This window comes from Borostomias antarcticus (assembly GCF_949987555.1).
Source record: "Borostomias antarcticus genome assembly, chromosome: 6".
Taxonomy (NCBI): Eukaryota; Metazoa; Chordata; class Actinopteri; order Stomiiformes; family Stomiidae; genus Borostomias; species Borostomias antarcticus.
This window is the reverse complement of record NC_140239.1, coordinates 17,490,989-17,506,702: the sequence shown is the minus strand read 5'-3', so window position 1 is coordinate 17,506,702 and position 15,714 is coordinate 17,490,989. Positions and strand designations below refer to the sequence as shown.

The 15,714-nt window shown below is 46.5% G+C and overlaps 1 protein-coding gene across 1 annotated transcript; it reads left to right on the top strand.

Moving 5' to 3' along the window:
* Positions 1-10,846: 10,846 nt before the first annotated feature.
* On the top strand, positions 10,847-14,423 carry LOC311310309 (transmembrane protein 47-like; the record flags this gene model as incomplete). The annotated part of the gene is made up of 3 exons (XM_084439742.1): positions 10,847-11,075; positions 13,492-13,629; positions 14,245-14,423. 3 exons carry the CDS (start codon positions 10,847-10,849, stop codon positions 14,421-14,423), a joined length of 546 nt encoding a protein of 181 aa, XP_084295868.1.
* Between the last annotated feature and the right edge of the window lie 1,291 nt (positions 14,424-15,714).

Here is a 15,714-nt window from a genome sequence, read left to right as displayed (position 1 = left end):
CGAAAGATGGAGGCTGCTCCAGGAATTGGATACACCAGGTGACTCTCCAATAACCGGGGTAACCGACTTCCCATTTAGATGGGCTGACACCTTGGTTCGTGGGGACGCTGGTCAAACGCCTCACCCCCACGTTGCCCAACTGACTGTGGGTAAGAGATAGATATGATCTAGGCTAAATTTAAGAATAGTAACCAAGCGGTTGTCAGACCCAAGGAACCATCACGTCCTAAGCGTGCTCATAACTCTCTGTCCTCAAACGCAGAAATGTGGTTATTGAAATTGAGCTCAACTTATAACACCCCTAGTGTTCTTTTGAGAACGGTTTAGATAATTATATTTGTTCAGGCTTTGAGAACCGCGTATGCAGCTATTCATTTAATGTTATTTTGGTTTGAATAATGCATTTTATCCATTTGTTCACCCTGATTTAAGGGAATTTTTGCTTTTACCCTTAGAGCGTTGTTTTACATAATGTGTTGGCGCTCCCCTTGTTAAATGATTATTTTGAATAACAATTTCTTGTTAGAAACAAGGACTCATGGTTTGATGATACGAATATGTTGTTTTATTTTAGGAAATGGCCATAGAATTTCTAAGAACTAAATCTAATTGGTGCGTGAGCAGGTTAATTACCTTGGTCATGTAATAATGATAAATAAACAAAAATGCACTGCTTGGGATTAGGCTACTGCAGAGTCTATCCCTGATTTTGCAGACATAACCCTCATTAGACAAAAGCTAGCTCCCCATGACAAGATTACATGGACTGACGAGCCCGACTGGCTCTAACAATGACTAATACACCCTGTTTAAGACTTGACTCTGTTAAAAGGACTTGGGTCCTACTTGAAATCAGTGGCAGCTACCACTGGTGCTATGTTTTAGACCTAGTAGCACTGCGCTTGCTGTTTTGTCCATGTCCTGCATGTTGTGTCTATTCATCTTTTACATCGCACCTACACACAGCGTGGCTGCTGCTTTAATAAGAATGAACTGTTGACCGTACATTTCAAAGATGCACTGTTCTTAACTCTGCTTCCTCCTCCAGAAGGCGGAGAGACATGACTCAACATAGTGAACGAGATCAAAGAAGCCACGCTCAAACCTCTCAGATATTCTCCTCTCTCGCTCCGATTTTGAATGTGACTGAATGCTCATTTCATAGTTAGCATAACCTATACTGCATCTTCCATGCTTTCATTATGTTTTCAAATTAGCACACTGACCAGATCATGTTTCAAAAAAGAGGGGTAGTGAAGGATGTTATCACGTTAACTGGTCGTTGCTAATGAAACAGACTAGTAGTAGTAGTGAAGAAGGTAATGAAGAAGTTGAATTAAAGGTAGTGAGGAAGTTGAATTGAAGGTAGTGAGGAGGTTGTATTGAAGGAAATTAGAAAGTAGTTGAAAGAACAAGATACAGAGCTGAAGAAGAAACTTAATGTGTAATATTTTAAAATGGTGGCAAAGGCCAAGCTCCTATTGAAACCTCTGATCCTGTGTCCATAGGTAGTATGGCTGCTAACTCCGCTGCTAAAAGCTGCGGTGCTCTCCTGTTTTGTCTATGCTGTCTCTCATCTGTGGATTCACAGGTCTCTCCTCCCATGTCTCTGAAAGACATTGCTGACCTGAGAGAGCCGACCTGCATCATTTCCAACCAGGCCAGTGGGTTGTGATCCGAGACCTGAAACCAGAGTGCCCGTTGGCTGGGCCCGTACCAGTTCCTGCTGCCAACCCAGGCGTAGCAGAGAGGACTTTGTGGGTACACGCCAGCTACTGCAGGCTGGTTCCAAACCAGGACGAGGCACCCGGCCCGAGGAGTCAACAACCAAGATGCAATATCCTGTGTCACCACCAGGGCGAAAGCTCACTCTCTGGTCTCAGATGAGAAATCAGACAAAGAAAAACGCACTACTTTTCCTCATTGCTGTCAGGATGACAACTCTGACCACCACTCCAGCAAAACACAATCATGGGCCACCACACTGTGGCTTCCTCTGAGGAGGAGCTATTGAAAGAAGTGACCTTGCCTGTCACCTCCTTCCCAGGATCGTTATGGCAACATGGACAAGCGTTTGTCCTATTTGAATGTTGCACTCCACTTGACTGTTGGGTCTATACGGTAGACGAAGATGAATGGAAAATACTACATTCTGCATATATAAGATTTGAAAGAAAAGAGATTTCCAGGTTATACTGTTGAAACTGTGACTGGAGTTTGGTTTAGAGTGGGTATAGAAGTATTGAAAATTCATAATTATAAAGTTGATCTTTGTAGAGCTGTTCCAGACTATTCTCAGGGGACTGTGTTTAACTGTGTTTAACTGCTCTGCACCTAACTACATCAACCAAGTATTAAAATGAAGCCTAACAGAATTGCATCCACAGGGCTGAACTTGAAAAGCGAGTTAAACAATTTGAAGTGACCTCTTCAATATATCACAGCATGTATTAATATTTTCAGATACAACACATAGATTAGGACAAATTAATGTTTTAAGCATATTTATGAGATGTGAAATTAAGGTTCAGAGAGCCATTCCAAATGGCGTACATTGAGCTATAGGGAAATAGCGTATTCAACCTTAAATTGCAACAGTGTCATATGGATTATTATGGATCATATGGTTATCTTGCTCATGTAATGTCCAGGATTAAGAAGATTGATCACACTCAAATGCAGGTAATTCATCAGCAATCAAACTAGACACCATAGAGCTGTCTCGAATTTTCAATTTAGTTTCAGTATATTATTTCTCTCATGAACGCATGACACATGATCGCACAATACCAAGTAATTTCAGCCTTAGCTAAAGATGTAAATTACATGAAAAAGATGGTGCTACAAAATAGACTTCCCTTAGAGATAATACTGGCTATATCTGCTGTTCGTTTAGTTCAGATCCAAATGCTACATTGAGTTCCATGAAGCAAACGATAAAGGTATTCAGATCTTAAATAATGTTCCTAAATGGAATGCTTTTTCAAATCCTGGTTATTCTCAAATATGTGTGTTTTCATTTGTATGTTTGTTTTTCATCGTTATTATTTTTTTTTTATATATTCTTAAGTGTATGTTTAAATGCTGTTCCAGATATGCCTATGCTGCCTTAATAATGATAGAAAAAGTTAAATTTACTATTAATTCAATTCAAGATCTTAATGATGTCTGTGCCATTGACATTGACTATTTAGAATATTTTGATACATAATCTGTCTAATTTGAATTTAAGGGTTTTCCTCTAAAACGAAGAAAGAGGTTTTTTCCCACTCAGTCATGAATATATGATGTCTTAGATTAATAATCATGTTATCTTTTTACCTTGCTTATGCCAAATTAAGGTGAGGAGTTTTGGTACGTGATTGCATATGGGAAGAAAATGATCTTAGTGTGTTAAATAACTTTGAGTTTGTTAAATCTTTATTATGCTCCACCTAGTGGAGAAATAGATTGCTTCCTTTCCATATGTGTAGAATAAGGTTTTTGCCAAAGATGTTGGATTATTTTTATGATAGGCCTATTTTATAATTTGATTCCACATTGTTGATTCTTTCATTTCTATTATAGTTGTGGATATTTAATCCACAAAGTGGGGAATTGTGAATGAATTTCAAGTCTCAACAAAGTGTTTTGTTTTCCTAATTGACTGTTGTTCTAAACTTTGTAGTTCGTTCTCATAGATCAGTCTGTTAGAACTACAAATCCCTCCCTGTGTGACATCACTTCCCTGTCTTCACCCTGAAACTGTCACTTCCTCTTTCACTGTATAACCTAACGACCCGAATTCACTCTTGCCGGGATTCACTTCCTGTGCTAGGGTCCGACTCTGCAGAATCGTATTCAGAATAAACCTAATGCCTTTGTCTAAAACCAGCTTGATCGACCACTCAGCGTGTTCTTTGACAATCTAACTAAACCAAGGATAAAAATCCTTAACAGAATGTATCTATTACAGTTTCAGTCTCGATGCCTGTTGTGCAAAAAGGTTTACAAAAGCGTGCACATCCAAATGAGAAACTCTAGGTGCTGGACAGAAGTACTGAATTGGAAAACCTGAATCCGCACACTAAATATGCTCACATGAACATTTAGTTCCACCTCGGAGAGTTTAGGACGCAAGCCTTCACTCGGAGGAAATAAATATGGGAGCATATCTAGTGTGCGGATTCTATTGAGCCCTCTTGGCATGAGCCTGTGAGCGTTTTGCCTCACGCATGTTCAGAGGTACGCCCCCCCCCCCCTGCCCCCAAGTGAGTTTAGGACGCAAGCCTTCACTCGGAGGAAATAAATATGGGAGCATATCTAGTGTGCGGATTCTATTGAGCCCTCTTGGCATGAGCCTGTGAGCGTTTTGCCTCACGCATGTTCAGAGGTACGCCCGCCCCCTGCCCCCAAGTTGTCATGCAAGTCTGTCACACACACACATGCGCACACACTCACATGCATTCACACTCTCACACACACAATCGCACACGTGCGCACACACTCACATGCATTAACACTCTCACACACAATCGCACACTACAGTATATCACAATCGCACATGCACACAAACTCACACTCTCACATCCATACACTCACACGCACGCACACACACCCTCTCTCACACATTCAGGTACACACATACACGCATAAGAAGTCATACACTGAGCGGTTAAACATGTGTGATTGACGGCTGTGTCCCTCCCCAGACAGCAGACATGCAGTGGACTTATGAGGTGCGAGGGAAGGCCCCTGCTTACACCCCACCCCTCTCTCCTGGCTCCACCAATGGGATCAGCTCCTCACGGCCCCGTCCAGTCAACGTCCGCCAACGTAACTTTGTGGCTCGGAATCTTCAGCTCCCCGCCCTCGCTAACTTCTCCCCCCTCAAGCTCAGAGCTGGCCCCACCCACATCAAATTCATAACAAACATACATGCGCCCTCCCACACACACTCACACCCACATTTACTCACACTCTCACACACACACACACACACACCAGGGGCCTCATTTATCATTGAGGTACGCCTTCTTTTACACGGTCTTTTTCGCGAGTTCAGGCGTACGCCATTTGCCCCCCCCACATTGCGATTTATCAAGCCGTAAGGGCGAAAATTTAGTCGCCTTTCTCCGCGCTTTTGTACGACACCTCTCAGCTTGTCCTACCGATTTACACGGTGTTCTACGCCCTTCTTGAACACAGGGGGAACTGGCGACGCAGGTGGTGCGTCGGTGAATTACTATGTTTGACGGAGAGAATAAGAGCGACAGTTCATGAACGCACAATCATGTAGGCTACTAGGCCAATTCAGCAAAACATATATCGCAATGCAAGATTAGACGTGTCCTCTAACCGGCTCATTCATGCTCCGATATGGATTTGTTCCCCAAACTGAACCTATGCGCTGTCCCAAACCTTTCCGCGCTATATGTCACACACCTAATGCAGGCACTCCATCAAACGGCAATAATTGACCAATTAGATTGTCATTAATATGTGATCATGTGGACCTGTTTGCTCTTTGGTAAGCATATAAATGACAGTCCTCCTGTGCGTAATGCGAGCCTAAATGAATCCGGCGCTACCTGGCCTACTGGCCGAGATAGAACTCCAAAGAGGTGACGGCGATGGCGACTGCACCCACATAAGGGCACCATCAGTGAATGAATACGTCTATGTGAATCGCTAAAATGTGCACACTAGAAATACCCAAATCATATGTGACGCCGACATGCTCATCACAAGTGTAGTGGCACGGTGGCCTGGCTCCACGCATGACTCATTCATCCTGGCGCACAGCAGGGTAGGGCTAGACTGGAGGCAGGCGCTGCGCGTGACGGCTGGCTTATTGGTGTGTGCATAGCCAAGATACATATTCTTTGTCTTATTTACTTTAATCTTTATTAGCATTTTCCATCCATACAACGACTATACAATAAAACATAAAAACTTACAATAACAGCTTATGGGTACTTCCATCCATGCAGCTTTTTTTTCTTACTCAAATATGACAATTTTAATATTAGTGGTATCATCACACTTCCTTCTATAATCCATCCATTTTTCCCATCTCCCTTCAAACTTTCCTTCATGCATCCTCAATGCATGCGTGAACCTCTCCCTAACATACATCTCCTCCACAACACCCAGCCACTGCTCCTTGGTTGGGGGTCCCACCTTATACCAAGCCCTCGTTATTGTCTTTTTACTAGCAACCAATAGTAGGCTACTTTCACTAGGTATCTGTCCCCTCCTTGTACATCATCCCGTGTTATGTTTGCCAAGATATATATTCAAAGCTGATAAGAAGGTGGAGGCCGGCGCGCTGGAGGTGGAGGCTACAACTCGCGGGGGCACGACCGTCAGGTCCAGGACCACTGCAGACTCCCCCTCCTCTGAGTCCCACCCCACGTCAGAGTCTGGAGAAACAATTTCAATCATTTTCTTTGAGTTTGTCTGTGAACTTGATTATGCATTTAACATTTCATTGTGCAGCCATATTCATTTGATATGTTTTTCTGTTGGCAGTCAAATAAATGCTGTGATTTACCGGGTGATTTAGATGAGTCTTAATTTCCCAGAGGGGAAAATGTTAAATGTGTTCTAACATTATGAAGTGGTCATCTGCGTTATTGTTCCCTGTTTTTGGTCCTAATTTAATCATAGCCTACCAATTTTCCTTTCCTCACAGCCACATGTTACAGTATGTCCGTGTATGCCAAATCCTAGATGCACAAAACGTAGCTAAAGTAGGCTACTAAGATGTAGGAGCAAACAGACAAAGGTAGGCTATTAATACCTTCCGAAGAGGATTGTCTTCCTCGCGTGGACCTCACCAACAAGCACATGCACCTCCGTCTCCGAGAAGTTCCTCTTCTTAGCTCTTCGTTCCATGTTTCATTGTCCCGCCTGGGTGCTCCACGCTACCTTTTTAAGCCGGTTCCTTCCGGGAAACCACGTTTGGCCACTCATGGTTTTGACCATATATGGTTGGATTAGGGCGTGGAGGGGGCGGAACACGGGGCGCGTGCGCGTACGCTCTCTTCCCCGCCGGTCTCGGATTTCCCGTGCAGAAAAGGGCATACGACCTTTTTGATAGATCCGAAAAGCGTGTAAATATTCTCGTCGTACGCTACATTGTGCATTTTCCGCGTTTTCGTCGTACGCCCTCTTTTACACCAGAATTTACACGCTCTTTGATAAATGAGGCCCCAGCCCTGTTGCAGCAAAAGGATGTTCTTTCAGATAAATAAACTATGAGCTCCACCTTAATTGCAATGGTCTGATCTGTGTGTTTGCGTGTGTGTCTAGGTCACTCGAGCAAGGAGGCAGGGGGGTAGAGTAACGGAGGACTCAGCCGTGGAGCTAGTCCACACTAGTGTGCATTTATTTGAATAGGAAAAACAGGGAAAAATAATCAGCTGCCAGCAGCTGGGGAGCGCGGTTGCCGTGGCAACCAGGAAGGGCCAATAGACGCCCTTCACAACCTGGCCTGGGGATTTTCTCCTCCAGGCCGATGGCTGCTCCATCTCCCCATCCCCTGAAGTCCGCAACCTGGGCGTCATCCTGGATTCCACCCATGCTGTCTGGACTACTGCAATGGAGTCCTGTTCGGGGTACCCAGTAAAACCCTGGACAGACTCCAGTATGTCCAGAACTCATCCGCCAGGGTTCTCACCCACACCAAGCCCTGGCAGCACATCACCCCCACTCTCATCCACCTTCACTGGCTCCCTGTGAAATTTCACATCTCCTACAAACTCCTCCTCACCTACAAATCCCTCCACTCCCTGGCCCCCCAGTACCTATCGGACCTCCTCCACCAACACACTCTATCCCGAAGCCTGTGGTCCTCAAACATGGGTCTGCTCTCCACCCCCCGCACCAGCCGACGCACCTTCGGGGACAGAGCCTTCAGTGTGGCTGCCTCCACCCTCTGGAAGTCCCTCCCCTCCGAGATATGTAACGCCCCAACCCTGGACTCATTCAAATCAGCCCTCAAAACCCACTTGTTTTCCCAGGCCTTTGGCCCATAGTTAGCCAGTTAACGCTCTGTTAGCTTACCCTGTGTTGTTAGTCCTGTCTGTTGTTTTGTCTGATTTGTCTTCTCTGTTCTTGTAAAGCGTCCTTTTGTGTCTAGAAAGGTGCTATATAAATCCCATTTATTATTATTATTATTATTTGGCCTCGCTGTCCGAGGTGCTGAAATTGTTGCTGGTGCCTGGCTGCGGCCGTCTGGGCGTGTTCGTGGTCTCCAACCTCCCTCCTGTGGCATCTTCAACAAATTAAACTCCACACAGCCTGAGACGATTTGCGCCACAGTTCTGTGCGCTCGTCAGTAGAATAACCCTTTCTGGATGCTGTATCCTTCACTCTTAACATAGCTAGACCTATATATTCTTGAACTCAATCATTAGAAGTCATTAGCCTACTGTTACTCATTTGTGTTATTCACATGAGAAAGTTATAAAACATGGGACAAGTGCAGTGTGCAATTGTATTTATTGAAACAAACTGGGTGTGTCATATACAGTAGTTTTGTTTTTTTCTGACCAATCGGGAAAAATGGACGACTGCTGGTTGACTGCTCTAGTTGGGAGGGATGGAGAGAGAGGGTGGGGGGTTGATGAGGGATGGAGAGAGGGGGGGGGTGATGAGGGATGGAGAGAGGGGGGGGGGTGATGAGGGATGGAGAGGGGGGGGGGTTGATGAGGGATGGAGAGGGGGGGGGGTGATGAGGGATCCAGAGATGGTGGGGATGGTGAGGCTTGGGGGGGGGTTGAAAGCTGCATGGTAGAAGAGTGTTATCCCTCACTTGATTGGTTAACCAATCACAAGCGAGTGCCAGCTCCCAGCGTAGCAATGATCTTCGCCTTTGATGTGGAATTGAATTACTGCAACACTCCTCTGTGGGCTTTGTGTGTGTGTGAGTGTGCGTGTGCAGGGTTGCATCAGCTCGCCAGTACTGTTCACCCTTTACACGTCCGATTGTACTACCAGTGAGGCCAATCAGTTTCTCATTAAATACTCAGATGACTCTACCCTGATATCCCTGCTAACTGACAGAGACGACCCAAGTCATTACCAATTATGTGTAGACCAGCTTGTGGAATGGTGCGACAAAAATTCTCTTGTCATTAACACCAAGAAGACAGAGGAGATCATTTTTGGCACACCCCCTGACTGTCAGCTGCCTCCGGCAATCATTCATAATGAGAGTATTAAACAGGTCCCCTCTTTTAAATATCTAGGAGTTATGATAGATGCTACCCTGTCATGGACCCCTCACATTGATTTTATCTGCAGGAAGATTCAGAAGCGAATTTACTCTCTCCGTAGACCCTTAGATCCTTTGGTGCTCATATTCAGATTCTGTCACTTTTCTTTACTTCTGTCACTCAGAGTGTCATGTTGTACTGTAGCACGGCTTGGTTCAACAGCCTATCTGTTTCCCTTAAAACAAAGTTTTTTAGCCAGATCAAAATCTGCGCCAAGATTATTGGTCAGCCTGTAGAGGACGTGTTTCAATCCTTCAAAGACGCTCAGACCAAAAGCATACTTAGATTAGCTGTTAGTATATCCTCTGACCCCTTGCATGTTCTGAACGGAGAATACCAACCGTTGCCCTCCTGGAGGCGCTTTAGAGTCCCAAAATTTAGACGCAATAGACTGAAGAATTCCTTTGTACACCAGTCTATTGGTCTGCTTAACCAGAATAGGTAAACCTCTTTCCAACTGGTTGCCTCTTGTATTCTGTGTTGATGTTCTGGATGTGTTTTATGTCTGTCTTGTTGTGTCCTCCACATGTTTGTAACTCTTGAACGGAGGTGCCATGGATGCAAAATAAATTTTCGCTTGCTGACAAAGTATTATCGTATTCTGTGTGTGTGTGTGTGTGTGTGTGAACATGACAGAGAAAGAGCTGCCTAACTCAGCTCTCATCTCAGCTCATGAAGCTTTTCATCCTGACACAAATAGTCAAGTGTGTGCCACAGTGCGTGTGTGTGAGTCTGAGTGCCTGATTTTGTGTGTGTGAGTGCCGTATGTATTGAGTGAGTGAGTGTGTGTGAGGGAGAGAGAGAGTGATGGAAGGTGCTACAGTGCATAACCATTATGCACCTGTGCCTCGTCTCAGCGTACTACTGAATGATATCAGCAGGATATGAAATATGCTAATACAGACCATAATATCCTGCCTGCCATCCCAGAATAGGCACTGCACAGCAAGTGCAGCTGGATGCCATGGGAACCAGAGAATGTCACTGAGCTGCAAGACCACCCACTGAGCAAAGACACGTCTTTAAGACGTCTTTAAGACGTCTTTTTTGTATTTTTACAAAAATACAAATATTGAACCCGTTTTGCACGTCCACAGACGTCTTAGAGGGGTCCAAGCCAGACGTGTGAATATTGAGGGGTCCAGCAGACGAACACACGGGGTTCAGGACCGACGGACGTTATTAAGACGTGATCTGAACGTCTCCCTGACGTTGCGTGTTTGCTGGGCAGTGGCAGAACTGTCAACAAACCCACACAGCCACTGCTACTATTGAAGACATAAAGACCCCCCCCCTCTCTCCTTCCCTCCTGTCTGTTAAACGTGCTCTATTCTCCCCCGTCTCTCCTCACCTCCCCCTCTGACAAGCCCTGCTCTTCTCCGTGGGGAGTCTAAGACCGCGCAAGTGCGTCTTGGAGGATCTGTCGTTACGTCACCGCTATAATGGAAGGGCTCGAGCGCTGGCATCGCCGACAGCGCGAGGCTGCACGGTGGCGGCTCTCATCTTCGCTGAGCCCGTTACATGTAAACAAGGGTCGCCTCGGGAACTGAAGAAGCGCGACACGAACCTGGGATCGGGCGGCGATGTCGTCGTCGTCTGTCACTGAGACGGAGGAGGCGCGCGCCTCGCCGCTGACGCCTCTGAAGTTGGTGGGGCTCTTGTGCGTGTTCCTCGCGCTGTGCCTGGACGTCGGCGCCGTGCTGAGCCCCGCGTGGGTAACGGCGGACGACCAGTACTACCTGTCGCTGTGGGAGGCGTGCTGGAAACCGGCGGCCTCGGACCGCTGGGAGTGCAGCAGCACGCTGGAATCCGGTGAGGACCGTAAAACGTTCCCTTTCGTAGTAGGTTGCACAGACGCGGGTGTTCTTCATAGCTCAGAGAGCAGATGTGGACAGGAGATCGTCTTTCTGGAAGGACGGTGATGATCAATCAATCAATCAAAGCTTTATTTGTATAGCGCATTTCATACCCAGAGGCAACACAATGCGCTTTACAGAGAACAAGGGAGGTGGGCATACGTATAACATGATGAGGCGGGATCTGGCGACGCTGGCCCACCTGGCCTTTTACGGAGATGGTCAGTCTAGTTAGCCTCTTCGAGTAGGCTACTGTGTGCTGTTTAATATCAGCTGGATCTGACCTTGATGCTTGCAGACACAATAGGAGCAACTACGGACCGTAGGTTATTGTGTGTGTGTGTGTGTGTGTGTGTGTGTGTGTGTGTGTGTGTGTGTGTGTGTGTGTGTGTGTGTGTGTGCGCGCGCGTATGTGCAGGGTCGGCTCTAGACTTTTGAAGACCCCCTTTTGAAAAAAACGCTGCCACATCAAGCAGTAAAGACTGAGGCTGCATTCCATCGTCATGTTAGGCTATCACGTTCATCATCATCAGCAATGACACATTTGAGTGTGCCAATCACATTCGGTTGGGGTCTCAGCCAATCAGATCAATCTATTGGGGGGGGGGGGGGGATCTGGGTTTTATTATCACTGGAAATCTGGGTTTTATTATCACTGGCACGTACTGTATCCAATGAAAACGCCAACCATTTTTATAGAGTTTAAATAAATAAAAGTTGTTCAAGGCCGAAGGCCTTAGGCATTTGCCTGCTCTGCTTATAGGAGACGTCAGCACTGTGTGTGTGTGTGTGTGTGTGTGTGTGTGTGTGTGTGTGTGTGTGTGTGTCGGGGAGCCCTGTTTCAGCCCAGACAGGCAGCAGCTGTAGGTAACAGGCCAGGTAGGGTAGGTAGTAGGCTAGGTAGCAGTGTAGGTATAAGGGGTAGGTACTGTAGTAGGCTAGGTAGCAGAGGAGTTGGCGGGGTAGGTAGCAGGGTAGGTAGCTAGTAATAGTAGTGGGTAGGTACAGTAGTAGTCTGTAGTGTAAGTGGTAGGCCTGGAGGATGGTACAGTAGTAGTCTGTAGTGTGAGTGGTAGGCCTGGAGGATGGTACAGTAGTAGTCTGTAGTGTGAGTGGTAGGCCTGGAGGATGGTACAGTAGTAGTCTGTAGTGTGAGTGGTAGGCCTGGAGGATGGTACAGTAGTAGTCTGTAGTGTGAGTGGTAGGCCTGGAGGATGGTACAGTAGTAGTCTGTAGTGTGAGTGGTAGGCCTGGAGGATGGTACAGTAGTAGTCTGTAGTGTGAGTGGTAGGCCTGGAGGATGGTACAGTAGTAGTCTGTAGTGTGAGTGGTAGGCCTGGAGGATGGTACAGTAGTAGTCTGTAGTGTGAGTGGTAGGCCTGGAGGATGTGTCTCAGCAGGTGTAAGGGTTGACAGTCTCAGTAGATGACTTATCCCAGGCCTCAGCTCAGGACTGTTCTAATGTTGCAGTTAGAAAGTGACAGTGTCTGTCTGTCTGTATGCACACACACACACACACACACACGCACACACACACACACACACACACACACACACATAATGACCAGCCCATATGGGGTGTGTGTCAGGCTTCCTGCTCATGTGTGTGTCTCCCTCCTGATCACAGCATGACTGCTCATGCTCTGAGGAGAAAATGACCTATTTCTGTTTTCTACACACTCACACACATACACACTCACTCACACACTCATACTCTCTCACACACACACACACACACACACACACTCTCCGCTGGTGAATATTTCATAGCAGACTGCTGCGCCACCTCTCCTCCGTTCAGGTTCACAGCACTGTGTGTGTGTGTGCGTGCGGCTATCCGTAGTAGTTGGCTAAAGTACCCCCAACCCACCCAATACACACACAAACACACACACACACAGGTCCTTGGGGTGTTGTGGTCTATTTGAAGCTCCTGAATGAACCCTTAAAAAAAACCTGGCCTCCTCTACTACAAACAGAAAAGGACATTGATGAAACAGGACTCCCTAGGACACACACACAGACATGCGCACTGGGGTGTGTGTGCGTGCTTGTTGCTGCTTGTGTTTTTCAGTGTGAAGATGGTTTAGAAGATGACGGATGTTGTTTTTGATCACTTGCCCACCAGGCTTTTTAGCCTCGAGTGTTTGTCAGTGTTTGTTCACTAAGTGCTTTCTCCTCTCCTCCTCATCTCTCCTTCCTGTCTTGACTCTCTCCTCATCCCTCTCTTTTGCCTCCCCATACCCCCGCCCCCCTTCCCACATCTTTCTCCCCTCCCTCTCTCTCCCCTCTCACTCTTTCTGTTCTGCTGTTTTTCGGTTTCTTCTCCTGTATGTCTTACTTCCTGCATACCTATGACCCCCCCCCCTCAGACTGGCAGGTGGCCACCTTGGCCCTGTTGCTAGGTGGATCTCTGCTGGTTCTGCTGTCCTTCCTGGTGGTTCTGGTGTCGCTGTGTGTCGGGACCCGGAGCTTCTACCGACCCGTCGCTGTCATGCTGTTCGCTGCAGGTGTCTTAGACAGACAGATACTCACACACACTGATACACTTACACGCCTACATTTACACACAGGCACACTATCTCTCTTTCTCTCTGTCACACACACACAAACACACGCACACATTACAGAATATTACATTTCCATGTTTTCAGCCCCCTCCCCCTCCAGGATAATTGTCCAAACTCATGTGTTAGTGTGAAGTGTTGTCATGTTGGCAGGCTGTCACAGTTTGTCAGCTCCTCAGCCAATCACAGGCCCTGCATAGCCCCCAAAGGGAGAGAAGTACCCAATAGTGAATCATTATCTCATGCTCACTATGCTGCTGGACTAGTTCTAAATTGACTCTGTATCTGAGCTGATTGTTTCTGTCTTCGGATGTTGATGCTCAAAATGTCTCCTCTCCTCATCCACCTATCCTCCTCCACTTCTCCTTCTCTTACTCTTCTTCCATCTCTTCTCCTCCTCCATGTTTCCTCTTCGTCCTCTCTTATTCCTCTCCTCCCCTCCTCCACCTCTCTCGTCTTCCTCCTCCTCTCCCCCTCCACCTCTCCTCTTCCCCCTCCTCCACTTATCCTTATCTTTCTCCTCTTCCATCTCTCCTCCTTTCCTTCTCTTTCCTCCAGTTGTTCTCCAGGGCTGCTGCCTGGTGCTGTATCCCATCAAGTTCATCGAGAGCATCAGTCTGAGGATCTACCATGAGTTTAACTGGGGCTACGGTCTGGCCTGGGGCGGCAGCATCTTCTCTCTTGGGGGAGCACTCCTCTACTGCCTCAACCCCCGGAACTACGACCACTACTACTGACTACTGCTACTAACAACAACTACTAACTAGTACTGACTACTATTAACTTGTACTAACTAATAGTACTGACAACCATTAACTTGAACTGACTAACCAAGACTCTTGACTACCTTGACCCGTACGTATCTGGCTGAGTGACTAACTGGCTGACTGACTGACTGGCTGACTGACTAACCAGCTGACTGACTGACTGACTGACTGACTGACTGACTGACTGACTAACCACCATACTAGGGATAGAAGCCTGCAGCCTGCCCTCGCATCGACAACAGTTTTACTAAAGAATACTGTTGAAGAAGTTCTGATCTTAAGTCAAAAAAGGATTTGCCAAGGTTCGCACAAAAAGGTTCAGTGAGATTTATTAAGAAAACAATACGATTGCAAAAGGACCTCAGGATAAATCACAGAGTGGTTCATCAGAAAAGAAGTGAAGTCAAAACTCGTCTGGCGCAGCCTTATATGTGCTCAATACAAGGATGTGACGCTAGCAGAGATTTGGTTGTCTGACCCATCTATACACGTCATAATAAGGTGACGGACATCAAACAGTGGTCGAGGGATGTAAAGAAAAGCGCGGTACACTTTGAATATAGACAAAGGAACAATGGCCTGAGCCAGGATGGGAAGGTTGAGGTGTGAGGCCTTCCTGTCCTGGTGAGGATATCACGACAGGGGTGTCTGTCCTAACAAAGAAGTGGGGAAGACAGAGGTTCAGGAGGTGTTTGGAATTACAAGAGAGAGAGAGAACAAAGGTTTCAAGTGTTTAGAATAGCAAAAGGCAGGGGACTGGATCAATAGGTTTTAAGAACAAAAAGCTGAGATCTGAAAAGTCTTGAGGCCAGTTGTAAATTCTATGACAATACACAGATACAAGCTCAGCACATAGCGCTGTGATGAATATCATCTACATACATGAACCTGTAACTACAGTAGGCTACACATGCTGCTGCACAGGCCTCCACATGCACACTTAGACCCCCCACAGAGATACAGCATATACACAGGTACATGGACTATGTTGCTGTCATTCTGTACAGCTGCACTTGTATTAGACCGGGCTGCGTTCAAATTCAGCTAACAGAGGCGAACGTTCATTGCAAACATGTTTTCTCCAAACGGTCACATTTGAACGGCTTTTAATGAACATTCCAAATAATTCGCATAAACGCAACAATCCCCATCTGGGAGCACATCTCCAGTAAGCCTGGGTCCATTGTGATCCCCGTTCCGTTACTGGCGAACTACCTCTCCAGACTGTTAGCTTCTGTTAGCAAACGTTTGCAGCGAACAC